At 37.8% G+C, this 16,464-nt stretch overlaps 1 protein-coding gene across 1 annotated transcript; it reads right to left on the reverse strand.

Annotated features, from left to right (window-relative positions):
* Positions 1-2,842: 2,842 nt before the first annotated feature.
* On the reverse strand, positions 2,843-15,883 carry DNASE2B (deoxyribonuclease 2 beta; the record flags this gene model as incomplete). Its single annotated transcript, XM_081308524.1, has 6 exons — positions 2,843-3,229; positions 5,211-5,408; positions 6,677-6,838; positions 10,118-10,199; positions 13,611-13,788; positions 15,669-15,883. 6 exons carry the CDS (start codon positions 15,881-15,883, stop codon positions 2,889-2,891), a joined length of 1,176 nt encoding a protein of 391 aa, XP_081164650.1. The 3' UTR covers positions 2,843-2,888.
* Positions 15,884-16,464: the final 581 nt, after the last annotated feature.

Consider the following 16,464-nt stretch of genomic DNA (forward strand, 5'->3'; position numbering starts at 1 on the left):
TGCACATGACCTTCCAGATCCAGTGCCCAAACCCCAAAATTCAGTCTTGGTACTCTTTGTTTAAGCTCTCTCCCAAATCCAATTGCCTTAGCTTGGCCTATGGTTTATTTTCTTTTGTGTCCCAAGCCCACTCTTTGTCCAGTCATTTGGAGCTGGAGAGTAATGTGTCACTTGATATCAGCAGAAAGTGGGGAATGCCTTTTCTAGAAGGATGTGATGGTAGAGAAGAAATTATTTGGTATTTTCATGTTAGAACTGCCTTCCTCCATTGCCACAGGTCTATTTCTGTTTTTAATTTCTTTTCTTCACACTCATGTTAAGTAGCTTCTACTCAAACACAATCTTACAGTACTTTTAAAATAAGATACACTCCCAACTTCAATGTGGGTCTTTTCTTCTAGCTTTTAAAACCATAGTTTAGAACTTAAATTTCATTCACTAATATAGGCCACACCTTCCTCTTTCTCCCAGAAGCAATCAATAAAAACATCCACTATATTATGAAGTGTTTTAGCTTCCTTTCAATGATATCATTCCCTAAAGATATTACCCAGTCTTCTTACAGGAATCAGTATGGTTGAGTGACTGTCCTGGGAATATGCTTGAGAAAGAGCACTGCTAATTCTCTTTGGTTTATTATGGCTGTTTTTAAGCCCCATCTCAGGGAATTACCAACACCAAGATAAATTTCTTCCTCCCAGAGTCAGTGTATGGTATCGTTGAATTAACAGGGCTATTCAATTTCTTTCCAGCATTTTTTCTTCCCTCAAAGGAAGGTCTAGCCATCCCCTTTTTTCCTTCAGAAGGAACCATGTCTTTCATGTATGTACCTAGTAGGCCAGCATATTACTTTTTTTCTTCTTCCTGTCACATTCCTACACTCTTTCTTCTATGGAATATGATTTTGATTGTTTTGCCTTTAGATTCTTTTAATGAACTTGGGGTAGAGTCACAATTCTAGAAAATTGGATTTATCTTTTGGGGGAGGAGGCTCCATCCTATTGTATATTTTTAGTACAACAGAATTTCTTCACTTTTGCTGTATTTTTACTCTTCATTTGTCTTTCTATTAGATCAAGTTTTGATCCTCTTCATCTTTAATGTTCTCATCTTGTTCTGTTTGATTTCCCCCTAATAATCCTATTTCATTGGGATTATTTATATTCATATGCTGAGAGGTCAAAATATTTTTTTCAGCCCTCTTCATATTTAAACGTGTAAGTTTTCCAGATAGAATGCACCATACGTACCATACCCATAGCTTATATTTGCAACAGATAGGAAGAAAAACAACGTTTTCTCTACTTATCATCAAACCATTTAGTCCCATGAATTTTGGTACTGAGCTCTCAGGACAGATATTTTCCTTTATTGCCTTATTGCCTTTTATTGTCTCTTAGGATAGAAATTAAAGGCATAGCCTCAGAGGTCAAATATACCACTATGATCCTAGACAAGTAACTGAAATTCTGTAAGCTTCAGTTTCCTTGTCAGTACAATGGGAACAATAACATTTTCTAATGTACAGAATTGTTATGAAGATCAAATAAGAAAATGTGGGTTGAGTGCTCACTGTATGGTAAATGCTCAGTAAGTGCTAGTAATTGTTGTGATTGCTTTCATTATATGGTAAGGGTCTTGAACTTGAGACCTATAACTCAAACTTTATTAAGCAACTAATTCTTATAAAATCATTATTATTCATTTATATAATAGTTCTGTTTAGTGATGAGAGTCCAGAAAAAACTTAAGATTGTTAGTTTTGATTCTTGTTTCTTTGTTATATTTCTACAAGCTGATAGGTTGTATTTATACTGATTTTTCTCTTATATTCACTTAATTTTTTGACAAATATTACTCATTTCTAAAACTTCATTTTTTTTGTCCTATTTTTCTGGGTGGGTGAGATTCAATTTCAAATACCACCATATTTTCAAGTGCTAGCTATGTGCCAGGTTTGGTCTTAGGTGCTTAAATATACCTAGATATTATCTCCTTTGCATAGATTAAAAATTCAGGGTTCACAGAATTCAAGTGAATAGACCAAAATCATACATTAGTAAGTAGCACTTGCAAGAATAGCAGGTAAGAAGAATCAACCATAAACCAGTGAGAAAGAACTTTAGGAAGAATATAACCAAATAGTGTGAAAGTACAGGGAGAGAGCAGTTTTTCTGGAAAAAAAAAAGATAGGTATGTTGAGAGCCCCAGCAAACTTTCACACTGCTAGCTGATGATTGGCTCACAGCGGCCCCAGCAACTTCTAGCTGATTGGCTCCTCTGCGGTGATGCTCATTGGGCTGTTTCCCCGCCCTTTCAGACTACGGAGCTGCTCATTGGGGGACTTTTTTTGGCTCCGCCCACACGACCCAGCAAATTGGCCTCCAGAGCAGGAGGAGTGGGGGAGGTTGAGAGGCTTGTGGGAAGCTGGTGGTGGCAGTTGGGCTCTGAGGGTTTTTCCTGAGGAGCAGTTTTGTTTGGAGTGTGTGGTTCTAAAAATAAAGTTTGTTTCTTTTGACAAGTGGCTCCTGATTGTGCCCAGCCAGACTGCGGCATAGGTAAGAAGATTAGAAAGTCTTTGTGAAAAATATGAAATTTAATCTAAAAGGTGACCAGTCAATTCATAAGAAACTAGAATTCACTAGTACTTTTTCTTTCATTTACTCTGTTCCCATTTTAATTATGCATATGATTTTGTTTATGACACCAAAGATGCACAGTACATAAATAACCATTAACTAGAACATAAAATCGTAAACATTGGAAAAGCATGTTTTATTTGATGATATGTTAAACATACTTAACGGCCTCAAATATTTAAATAATGGCTCTCATGCAAGATTCATTATAGATGTTTTCAATGATAGCACAGGTATTCTTTCACTGAGTTAGTCACAGTCCTCATAATACAAAACTAATCTTTGAAATGCTTGGTAAATATGTCGATTCTGAGTACAAATGAATCCTCCACTTCTGAAGGCTTGGTATGGGCTCCTATTTAGGTCTCCAATACATGTCCAGCGGTTTTTGGTGCCTTTTGGGGAAATACACCATTTGGCATGGTCCTGGTAAGAACTGAAATAAGATTGTCGAGATATCTTAATGGCTTTGATATTGTAGACATGGTAAGGAAGGGAGCAGTTTGAAGGAAGCTCTTGTCTCTTTCGCTGCCAGGTTTCTGTTAGCAAGTGTGTCTTCAACCGTTGAGCCATCCAGGCTGCAAAGATGTCTGGGGTTCAGACGGAAAGAGAGAGATTGACATTTACACTTAGAAAAATTTCTGAAAATATCCTCAGGAAGGGATATCACCACTCACCTCTGATAGGTGGGTGTCATAAGTACAACAGTAATAATATAATTGAGACAGTGGATGGGAAAATTTTTCTAAATCCTGAAGTGGCATGCAACTATATGCTGTCATCATTACTATAATGAGGTTGATATCTGCCAATGTCTTGTTTCACACAAACAAGGGAGCAATATGTGTTCTTGCCCTGAAAGATCTCTGGAAAGAATAAGGCTAGAGAAGTAATCAGAAGCCAGTTCTAGGGATCCTTATAAGCCATGAAAATATATTTGAATTTTTCTGAACTAAAAGTGGAATTTTTAAAGAATGTTAATGGAGAATTAATAAAAACTGATTTATGATGATAGATATCAATTGAGAGGCTGTGTGCAGGATGACTTGGGAAGAGTGGGTTAGAAAGGAGATAGGAAAAATGTAAGATTGTCATAATAACTACAACAGTAAACACAGGCATGGACTATGGTGGTGGCAGAGGATCAGGTAATTGTGAAAGTTATTAAGGACCTGGAACTGATGGTGGGTTTGATAGAGTAGTTAAGAAAAAGAAGGCATCAAGGAAGCCTAGGTGACTGTGCAGAATGCCAGAAAATGAGTGAGTCCGTGGGGGAATGAATGATGAGCTTGGCATCTTTATTTGGTGTGGTTGTACCACCTCCAGGTAGAACTGTCCCGCTGACTATTGAATATCTCACTTGGTACAGAGGTCTGGGTGGAAATCTAGACTGGGAGTCACGTGAGGACTTGCCGGAAAGGCCTAGCATAGAATGTAGACTGAGATAAGGAAGGACAGAGGACCACCTGGCCATTTCATCACCTACGGAGTAGTCAGAGGAGGACGATGTGGCAGAAGACACCTAAAAGAAGTGGAAGGAAGACCAAGAGATGTACCCTCACTCCCCATACCAGTGAAGTGTTTCAGGAAGTGTTTCAGAAAGTGCCAAATTTGCAGAGACTATTTCTATCCTGTTACTTTTTGCATCTCTAGTGCCTGACATAGGGCTTGGCAAATAGGCATTCTATACATCGTATGCAATCTATAAAAGAAGGAAGGAAGCAAATAATCAAGGAAGTCAGTGAGGGGAATACACCATTTGGCATGGGCCTGGTAAGAACTAAAGTAAGAAGTCAGATCACCTAGGGCAGCCACTGTGGCAGGTGGGGTGGGGGTGGGGGTGGGTGATTGGTATCTATAGTTAGAAGAGAGACTACAGTGAGAGAGAGCTTTGAGTAAGTAAAGGCTCTGACCAGGATTTTCAAAGATATGTAGGAGAAAAAGAAAAAAGAGAGATGTGGGAAATTTTGAATTGAGGGAGGGTTTCCATCATGTTTGTATGTAAAGAACCTGAGTGGGAGCCTCGAAGTAGAAGAGGCAAAACAGATCAAGGGGACAAATCAAGGTATGTTGAGGCTACAATGTGTTCCAGAGGACAGGGGGTATAAAAGCTTCTGTTGGGATGGCATAAAATGTGCTAAAAAGAAATAAAGACTGGTAAAAATGTTGGGAGGCGAGGGTGTGATATTGAAGTATTTTTTCCCTAGTGAACTTTGTTGTCTTTATGGGTAAAGGGGCTCAGTAGTGTAAAAAACTTGACAATAAGGAAGACTCAAAATAACTGCTTAGGGGATGGAAGAAGGAGAGATGTGTTCAGAGGGAGACTGAATTTTCACTGGCCCCTGGCTGTATGGTTGTGAGATAGCTCTGGGGTCTGTACCAGCAATTCTGCTATTGAAGTGATACAGGAATATGTTTAAATTGACCCTTAACTTCCTTTTCCCTTTCCTTCTTCTTTTTTTCTTTCTCCTTCTTTTCTCCCTGCATAATCAAATTGTTTTCTCTAGGTAATCCATAGTGAGTCCAACAGCAGAGTTACACAGCATATCATTTGATGATGGTCTTTCATACCATCAAGAAAAGAATCCGATTTTGCAAAATGGAGGAAGTTTTGTCCTCGGGATGACTGAAGTGTGGCGAGGTGCCGGCCAGGAATCTTTGATGAGCTCGACCTGGCACACAGCTGAGGCATGTGGACAAGGTCCCTGTGAAAGGTGGCCGGGATGGAACAGCTATAGACATTTGGGTTGCAGATCAAGAGCTGAGAATCTGAATCAAGAAACAGCAAAGAGAAGTTGAGAACTTAGACACAAAGGCATATGGAGATTATAGATCTTGTTGTAGACAAATAAACAAACAAAAAACCCCATACACAGGCATTCCCCCTTTTGAAGCAATGGCCTTCAAATGGCTTTTGTTTACAGTAACTGGCACCTATTGAGCACTTCATACTTTCCAGACATTGTGCTATGACTTTTATATCATTTTACTCTTCTCATCCTCAGAGCAAACTTACTAGTAGGTAAGTTCTGTTGTTATCATTATCCTCATCTTATATATGAATTAACTGAGCCTTTATGTCAAATGTACATGGTTATAGAAATTGTAACTGATGAAGTTAATATTCAAACTCAGATAATCTGGCCTTGAAGGCCATATGCTTTTTCTCCTATATATACATATACAAAAAGTAGAGAACACCTTGTTTCCAGAATAATTAATTCATCAGTGTGTACATCCTGTATCTACAATGTTTAGTTCTCTAATCACCACATGATGCTAGCTAGATTAGGATGTGACTTAGGTGAAAGGCTCAGTGATCTTTATAATAAGATAGAAATTTGATGGGAAACATTTTCTAAACCTGTATCTGAAGGCAAAGATGATCTTCACTGCTGTTTAGCCGCTTTCTCAGTAAAAAGTGATTGGTAAAAGCAGTGTTCCTACTTTTTCTCCTCCCACACCATAGTTTGCCAAACGTAAGTATTTTTGGCTATTTGAGCTTGAGATCTTAAAAGAAGTTTATCTGGCTCAGATGTGTCATGTTGGCAGGGTACAGGAAACATTTGGTCTGCAAAGTTTTCTTTCTTTCTTTTTTTAAAAAATAAGATTGAACCCATATTTGAAAATCAGGATCTCTCTTTCTCTTTCACATACATATACCACATACACTAGGTTTCTGGTTCCTCAGGACAAATTTGTAATCTGTGGGCCTGTATTTCCTGAAGAGCCACAATATGATGGCTCTGAGGCCTTTGAAGCTTCCAGGGGAAAGTCAACACCCCAGCTTGTCATGGTCCCCAGTGCCATGCAATTCATTTAAATAAATCCCTGAATTCATTTAAAACTACTGCCCCTGATGTCATTGGTAGACCAGGAACTGAGGACCAGTAAGCTTTAGTATGGCAGAGGCAGTATTAGAACACAGGTATCAGAGGGTCTATGAATAGATTAATAAATGAAGTGACATGTTTATTAATACATTTCTCAGTTCCTTCTCCAACATTGTTATCTCCTTTCACACATTCTGGTATTACCTATTGCTTCATACTGGTTGTACTTAAAAGTTACACAGATGCCACTTTGTCCGTTTCGTCTCCCAGTGGATGGATAATCATAGCCTTCTTGAGGAATTGGAGGAAACCGGGGAATAGAATGAATCAGCCAGAACCCTTGGATTCTGTTCCACAGCAATAAACCTACCCAAGATACATTTAATAAAGATAAATTAGAAAAAAAAAACCCACTTCCTTTTAAAGTAGGGTTCAAAACTGCAACATTTATGCCTGTTTATGCTTTAGTCTAATGTTTTATTAGGCTAATAATCACAAGGATCATGTTCATTTTTTAAGGATGTCAGAAGCAAGTTAGACACACATCACAATGCGTCATTACTGATGATAAGCCACCAATAAAGGGAGGCAAGGGCAGCCGTTCTGTGAAAAGTTAAGAGGAATTTCATGTTGAACTACACGGAAAATTTGTTTTGGCAGAAAGCAAATTTGCTAAATTGGAGTTTGACCTTGTTAAACTATATAATCACCTGGCAAGCTTCAGATAGAGTCTTTACTGCTAAGCAGCTAACTTTTTTTTCAAAAGCCTGCTAACAAACAGAGGTAAAGGAGACAATATTAAATGAAGAAATGTACTTGTAGTACTTTGTTTTAAGAAACTAATGCTCATTTATTGGAGAAGAGTCACCCAGTTCGACAGACACAATAAAAGAGGTAAAAAAAGTAAAAAAAGCAAGCCATACTAAAGTATCCTTATTAATTATGTTTAGTAAAAGTCTCTAGAGCTTAATAATATGAATTTATTCATGTTTTCCTTACTAGAGTGGAAACCAAATGCTGCTAATTATTTCTTTTTCAAAGAATATACCTTTAAAAAGCTTGCTTTTGGCTAGGTACAGTAGTACATGCCTGTAATCCAAGATACTTGGGAGGCTGAAACAGGAGGATTGAGAGTTTGAGGCCAGTCTCAGAAACTTAGTGAGGAGATCCTGTCTCAAAAAATAAAAAAGGGGATGTGGCTCAGTGGTAAAGTACCCTGGGTTAAGAAAACAAAGCATACCCTTGGTCTTTGGGAGGAAAAATAAAATCAATACTTACGTTTTGGTGAACCATGTTGACAGTTCTGTTGCCTAACAGAGCTGGATGACCTTCAAGTACTCCCCTCTGCCCAGATAAATGTGCTGTTTTGCTGGAATCTCAACCTCCTAGTATGAATGCCACAAATGTTAGGGTATCTGATGGCAAAGAGAATCCCTTGCCTCAAAACTTAACATCAAACCTCATTTTCTTTTTCTCCAAACCCTTGCAGCAACTAATAAGGTGGAGTAGAAATGACAAAAGTTGCTGGAGGAGAGGTTGGAGAATGTGGTGTGTTATAAAAATTGTTGGGTTCCATGTAAATAGGGCCTTCAGGAGGGCAACTTGACAAAATTAAGAGCTTTCGATGATCATGAACTTTGAAAACCACTACAAATTATATCCTTAACCAGACATTGCAAATTAGCAGTCCATGGACCAGATACAGACTGAGGATATATTTTATTAGGCTTGCAATGTATTTTTTAAACATTCAAGTCATTGCCAACATTTAAAACCTTTAGGGAATTTCCAAAAAATTCTAATTTTCAACATTTCATGAAAAAACTGCAAGGTGAGAAATAATTGCAACCTTTAGTTTGTATATATGCCTCTTGGTTCAGCCCACTACACTTGCTAATATTATCTGCCTGCTCCCTGAAGGTATTTGAGTTTGTAACCTTCTGAAGAATATTGTCATAGCTAGTTATTCATGACATATTTTTAAAGTACTCATTATGATAGCTTTATGAAATGGTTTAAAATAAGTATTTTAGAAAGGATTAAGTCTGTTTATCTAATGGGTATTAGGATTACAGATTTTTTTTGTTTACTTGCACTTTGAATTTTTCTATAAAAATGTATATGTATAGTTCATCAATAGAAGAATAACAAAAGTCACTAAAACAAAAATCACTATATATAATAACCAAATTATGAGACCAACCTAGGTGTCCATCAATAGATAAGTGTGGTATATATACACAATGGAGCTTTCCATAGCTATAAAGAAGATCAAAATCATGTTATTGGTAGGAAAATAGATGGAACTGGAGAACATCATAGTAAGTAAAATAAGCTAGACTCAGAAAGTCAAGGGGCATATGTGTTCTCTCATATGTGGGAGCCAGAGGAAAAAAGGGGAAAAGAAAAAGGGATCTCATAAATATAGAAGGGAGACCAGTGGGATAGAGGAGGGGCACGCGGTGAGGGAGGAGGGGAGAGACAAGGGAGGTACTAAGGGATAAAATTGACCAGGTTATGTTATATATGTATATGAATATATCACAATGAATCCCATTATTATGCATAATTATTATGCGGCAATATGAAATTTTAAAAGATTGTTTTGAAAAACCCAACTATTAATTAAAATTGTAACAATACAATTATGTCCATTGACTGCTTCATAAAGACATATGTTTTTGTTCGTTTGTTTCTCTGACACTGGGGATTTAACCCAGGGCCACTTTACCATTGAGCTACATCCTTAGTCCCTTTTTTATTTCTTATTTTGAGGCAGGGTTTCCCTAAGTTGCTGAGGCTGGCCTGGAACTTGTGATTCTCTTACCTCAGCCTTCTGAGTCAACTATAACACAAATTTTAAGCAATAACACAGTAGATTTGAAGTTTCATTTGTTCATTTGTTTGTAATAAAAGATGACAAAATACCTTTCAAATTACTATGTATAGTAGCAATATGTAACAAAATATGTTACAAATTACTGTGATGTAAAAACTAAAAATATTTTTTTCAAAAATGTTTATTTCTAATGGGACTATACATTATAAAGAGTGAATTTTACTTGATATGTATTATACTTAATATACCTAACTACAAAGTGTGTGTATGTGTACACATATTACCCACACACACATAATATAGACTTCTTGGGGTATGTATGTATAAATATAGAGATATAGATGTGTATATAAATACATGTATAGTTACACACTAACTGGTATTCCCAGTGGTCAGCACTTGGATTTTTGCTCTAAAACACACACACACACACACACACACACACACACACACACACATATATATATATATCTTATATATATATCTTAACATATATATGTTTCTTAACATAATATATATATATATACACACACACACACACACACACACACATATATATATATATATATATATATATATATATATATATATATATAATTATATTCCCAAAAAGGGTACTGCCAAGTCAGATTATATAATTATATTATAACCTGTTATATGGAAATCATACATTTCAATTAATCAAAATAAACCATTAAAAACAAAGGTTATCTATTTAATATGGAATGTGAGTTCATTCACGTTGAAAGGTTTAAGAAAATGTCAATTTCTAATAGGAAAGAGAATCAAGAGCTGTTTCACAATACCTTTGGTGTGTCCATATTTTCTGTCGTAATTCCCAGATGTAGGGACTCCATCATTGTATATTAGATAGGCTGTGCTGTTACCCTGCAAGAATATATTAGGGTTATAATGGCATAAATGCTCACAATATTTCTACCAGCTAGTCAGCCTACAATACAAAGCTTTTGTTAATACACATGAGAAGTCATCCATTCTCTTAATAGGCAGCTCTCGCATCAATATGAATTCTGTGGCATGTAAGACTGTGGGGGTGGAGTCCATTGTGAACTATGCATGGTTTTGACTCACATGACAGGGGTGCTGTGCATTATGATCTGCATGTGAGGGTATATTCCTATTTCTCTTGGTTGTTTTGGAATCAGATTCTTATTAAGGAAGCAGTGTATGATAAAGGAGTGCTGAATTATTTGTTCAGGAAATGAAGTAGGAACAACCAGCCAAGGATTACACCTGTGTTTTTTTTTTCCCATTGGTATTATAGGCACAGTGCAGAACAGGCTGTCAGGATATGATTTCCTCTGTCTCCTTTGTGCTTCACTGCCTGGTCATAGCTTTGTATTTAATCAGGATTCCTCATTATCTGCTCCCCTTTTTCTCTGATACAGGAGGCTTTTTTTCTTCAATCCGTTTCTCAGTGTCACTTCACCTTTCTAACTTGATATTTCCCTGCTTCAAGAGAGTGGTGAAATTTAATGTGTGATATTGGATTTCCTCTGGTATGGCAAAATATGAGACAATTCTTAAGTTAGCCAAATCTCTGAATCAAAATAAAGCTACTATTTTGATAGTGTCTCTTCATCACCTTTAAGCTTACTTATTATTGTTCTGTGTGGTTCCATTCCATTTGTGTCGGTGAATTTTATTGAAGCCAATAATGTTGATATTGAAAAAAATCTCAGTGACATAATAATAAAAGCAGGAAAAGCCAATTCATCTCCTTTAAAATGCCCTTTCTTTTCTTTCATAAGAAAGGAGTCAATACCGAGTCTCTTGTAGTTATTTAATTATTTTAAGGAATCTAAAAACATTTTTTAAAATGTGCAACATGGGTAGCATTCTTGGCTACTGTACTTAGGCAAATCCAGAAAGTGAGATATTTTCTTACCATCATTTTCCATAATCAACCATAGCTACAGAATGTCATTTGTACCATTCTGTTCTCTGGAGATCTCTGGCAGTTGTTTTATGAGCTGACAGTGAATGTAGTAAAGAGGCCATTTGTGTGCCTTTTGGGGTGCAATGTGAGGGACTCTGGGAGGATATGGTGTGAAACTATATTTTTATAGTAGATAAAATTTCTCATTCTAACCAGGAGTGTAACAGCCAGCCTAGGTTAAATAAGTTGTAGCTGTGGTGGGAAGAAAGGCTATTGATAACAGGAAATATCATAGACTTAAGAATAGGTAAACACGGTGTATTTCTTTGGACAGTTTTATTATTTTTTAATATTTTCTTAGTTGTCAATGGACTTTATTTATTTATTTATATGTGGTGCTGAGAATCAAACCCACTGCCTCACGCACGCTAGGCAAATTCTCTACCACTGAGCACCAGCTCCAGTTTTATTCTTTTAATACATACATAGAGTATGGTTTTGATTACTGGATGTTGAACATCTCTGACCCTATACTAGCAGGGAATCACTTTAGGAAAGCACAGGCAACCGCAATATAGTTTGATCAGTGTTGTTGTGGCATCTGGAGGGTTCTTATTTGCAAAAGCAAAAGAATGGAAAAAATTCCAAATGTAATCCCATTATTGGCTTTGATTACCCTTGACATTTGAGATTTAAAATTATTTGGTTCGATCTTGCATTCCACTCTCGGTTAGAGTTCAGTTCCAGGTCAGGGGACAGGAAAGTTATGTTCTCATAGTCCCTTCTGACACATAGTTCCAGCTTCCAAAGGATACTCAATCTTACCTAGCTATCATCCACTGCTATTGCTCTGTGCCAATCAGACATGAAAACCCGCCCCTTTCCTGTCATTTTCTTCTCAAAACCAATCATTCAAGGCATTGTGCTTGAACAGGTTTTACTGAAGGTAGGAAACATTGAATGGTTTTTTTATGCCACAATGTCCTATGCAATCTCCCTCTGTTTCTCACACTTTTTAAATCCTTGCGTCCTTCCACTATTTTTTTTTTTTTTTGCAAAGCAGTTTAGTTCTTTTTCCCCTCCTAGGCTCTAGGCCTGCCTTTGTACCTCCTAAGATCATTATTGGATTCTGCCAAACTAAGTGCCAACTACTCCAACAAAGATGAATGACAGGCTTGCCAATGTTACTTTTGCTCTTTCCTGCCCCAGCAATTCCTGTGATGGGGAAAGGAACAATGTAGGCATTTGTTTTGTCTCTGATGGCTTAAGCTCCTGGTCCCTGTCCTCAACCTTGGAAAGCAAAAGCAGCTGCAGGCTGTTTACATTTTGCGTAACCATCTATTTATTCAAAACAGAGTTGTTGCTGAGGTTAAATAATTTTTTAAAACACCTAGAACTGTGGTTGGCACATCACATGTACTCAAACAGCCTACGAAGTGGTATTAACTTTGAGATTTCTCTCTGAAGACTGCTTTTAATGGCAGGTGAATAAAATGAGTATTACTTCAAACAGTGACAGCTCCCTGCTCATTCTGAGTAAATATTCAGACCCACACATGCAGTAGTGCTAGAGGCGAAAGCAGTCTTGTAGTGAGCATTAAATTACTTGCCATATGTAAAAGCCCAGCACAGAGTCTGGCATATTATAGTTATTGTTAGGAAATGCATACGTGAGTGTAATTGGATGTTAATTATTGCTTGATTTTACTTGTCACCCTTGTTGGAAAGCAATTGCTGTGCAACAGATGGAGCCTGGAATACTGGGAGGCTGCCCACACTGAACCAGCAGGCCTGCTTACCTATGTCTTTGACTGGCTAGCTCATTGCCTGATGAAGTCCAAACAGTAGATTTAGTCTCCATTTAGGCAAGTTCTAGGACCTTGAAACTTAAATCTTAGCTGTCAGCCTGCCATCTTGAAAATAATTAATTGGAAGAACCAGTGGAACCCTTTACTTGGATTGTTGCTGCTTATCAGCACCATGGCATGAACAACCCATAACTCATGGCATATTGATCACAGATCTATATTACCTTGTAGCAGAGAGGGCTCTTCTTCCTGCTTCTATTAAATGGATGAGATAGCAAGCACTGAGGGACTGGCAGAGGTTTTGGCAGCCAGAGACTTTAATGAGCAATTAATTTGATACCATTGGACATGGTACCAAATAAACCAGCAATTTGGCATAGCTGTCGCATATGATGACTTATTTCCCAAGGTCTTGGTCAGGTTGGTACATTTAGTTGTTCTGGAATAGTTATGGGCTAGTCTATTTTTAACTACTGGGATTGGGGTTTAGATGTGTAAGTAGGGAAAAAATCTTCACACCTGCTTTTGGAAGCTTTGAATTGTGTTTTATGCATTTTCTGTGATTCAAATAAATGATTAACTGTAACATACCTTTGAGGCATATGCTTCATATAGCTGTTGTAATGTCCTTCCCAATGCACTCTCAGTGGTATTCATTAACTGCTCACTCCTCCTCCAGCTTCTGATTGTGGAGTCTAGGTATAGGTACTCTAGCCCAGTCTCTCCAGTTTCCTTGTCTTGTCTTTTGGGTAATTTATAAAAGACAAACCTAATGAAGGAAATATTTATGAATTACTATGACTTATTGATGGATTTCCTGGTTGCAATCTGTATCAAATACTTACTCATGTTTCACAGAAAGCCCCTAAGGAAAGGGATTTGCTCAAGATCTCCACCTTTTCTTCCACCTTTTTCTTTGCTCCTCCTCAGGGAAGAAAATATGAATATGATCAGATATGTTCTAAGACAATAGCTGGCCTAGTGGATGGAGTCCTTGAAATGAAAGTCCCTGCACATTGAGAGAGGCTCTCTCTGATGTTTGCACAGTGCTTATGACTGCAGTAAGGAGAAGACCAAGGTCCAGGCCTGGGCTGGAGAAGTCTTGGGTTCTCTTCTGCTACAAGTGCTTGGCATTCTCATCGCTTTGCAGCTGGCTGGGTATGAGATTTGGAAGTTGGCTTTCAGGGCAGCTGGAGGTTCCTTTGAGACCCTGGCCCAAGTCTCATTCTTCAGCTCATTTTATCTAAATGTTTTACATGGAGGATTTGGGCCCAAGACTAATTATGTAAGCCCTTCTTTTCCTTTTCTATTGTTTCTTGTTGTATATGTCCTTTGGGTAACCCACAGGGAGGACAGGTGGCAGGGCCCACATAGCACTCAGGCAGTCTTAGATCATCGATCCCAGAGTTTGTTAGTGTTCTATTTAGGTTTTGAGCCAGACCATTCTTTGTTGTGGGGGCTGTCCTGTGCATTGTAGGATCTCTGGCTTCTACCTGTTAGGCCCCCCAAATTGTGATAATCAAAATCCATGTTGCTTCCTGCTTCTGCATTACCTCATTGCTCCTTTATTGGCCAGAAATGCCCTTGCACAGCCCTAATTTTTTTCTAGCTACTCTTGACTGTTCTTAAAACAGCTCAAAAACTACTTCCTCACCAGGCACAGTGGCTTGGGAGCTAAGGCAAGAGGATTGCATGTTCAAAGCCAGTCTCAGCAACTTAGTGGACCCTGTCTCAATAAATAAGTAAATAAGGCTGAAGATGTGACTCTGTGCTTAAGCACTTCTGAGCTCAATCCCTGGTACCAAAACCAAACCAAAACACAACAAAACAAAAAATACCTACTTCTTCAAAGAAGTCCTTTAGGCTCTATGCTACCCAATATCCTACCAATGCCTTTATGTGTGAACTCTTTAAAGGGAGGAAGTATGTTTTGTTAATATTCTATCTTCAAAACTCAGCATGGGGCCTAGTAGGAGCTCGTAATGGAGTTTATCTATGTTCTCTAGCCTGAAGTTATACAAAGTTTGATGTCATCCATAATGGCAAACCTAAACACCTTGACTAAAGAATGAAGAAGTGACCAAAGCTTTAGGAGAATCCAACTATAATGCAATGCTATGTTGTGTCTCTTTTGACACTGTACAAGAAGTCAATGACCTCCCACTCACCCCAACAGTTGCCTAACAAACCAAGGTTAACTGAACAGGGCTGTGTAGAACCAAATCCGCCTTGTCCTCCTAAGGAGAAACACATACTCGAATTTCAGAAAAGGAGTCTTCTGCTTTATCTCCTGTGTCAATTTTCTTTGTCAAAAGAATATTAAAAGGGTTCTGTTAGGAAAAGCCACATGTAATTAAAGAAATTGCCAATTGTCAGAAGTTGTCATCTCAAGCCCACTTCTGCAATGACCAGCTCACCCTGCTGAGAGCACTGAATTAGTCCAGAGGGGCTGCTCAGCTCTCATTCCAGGATGCTCCAGCTTAAAAGCTGTGTGGGTATTTAGCCCATTAGCACATTTTAAGTGCTTTTCTTTTTAAAAGAAGAGAGTGAGGCGAAAGTTCTCCTTAGGAACATCACAGCCAATCAGTCTGCCTCCTATACTTTGGCTTTCTATTTGCATACACCCATCCTTTCATTTCATTTACCTACCAATCCACAGCTTCACCTTCTTCATTTCTGCATGATATTGTTGATGCCTTCAGGACCCCAAAGAGGCCAAGGGAGAGCAAAGCAAGGGTTGTTCTTAGAAGTCTCGGTGTCATTTTCTTTCTGTCGTGTTTATTCCATGCCACAGCAGGAAACTTTCCCCATAGATGGTGGAGTCTGAGTTTCAAGTCTCTCTCAGGCTGCGCTGACTCTGACATTTGATTCCATTTACCTCTGCTCTTTGCTGCTCAGGCATTTTCAGAATGGGATGAATCCCATGTAATCGTGTGATTCTGTCACAACATCCCAGCGTGACTCTGGATGCTTTTGTGCTGAATTGTTGATGAGTTTGCAAAGTCATCAAAAAGTTCTAGAGAGACAATAAAGGATATATATAGGATATATATATATATATATATATATATATATATGTGTGTGTGTGTGTGTGTGTGTGTATGTGTGTGTGTGTGTGTGTATACATACATATATTTAAAGTGAACATTGTGTATATAAAGTTTGGTGGGCAGGGAACTTCATTTTGATAAGCAGATGTTGAATTAACATTCTCATGTTTTTCCCATTCTGAATGAGAGCAAATGTATAAGCTTCATACGTTAAATAGAAATGACAAAAACCATTACCTTAATAATAATTAGGATTTGTTGCTTATTATAATCTCTATCTTAAGAAAATAATTGCTAGATATCACTTTAAAAGATTGCTCCAAAGTAAGAGCATATTCAGTTTGCTGAATTTCACCGAGTGTTGACATATCTTCTCCACCTCCCTGGTTTTGGCC

Source organism: Spermophilus citellus (genome assembly GCF_964194105.1).
Source record: "Spermophilus citellus genome assembly, chromosome: 9".
In the NCBI taxonomy this organism is placed as follows: domain Eukaryota; kingdom Metazoa; phylum Chordata; class Mammalia; order Rodentia; family Sciuridae; genus Spermophilus; species Spermophilus citellus.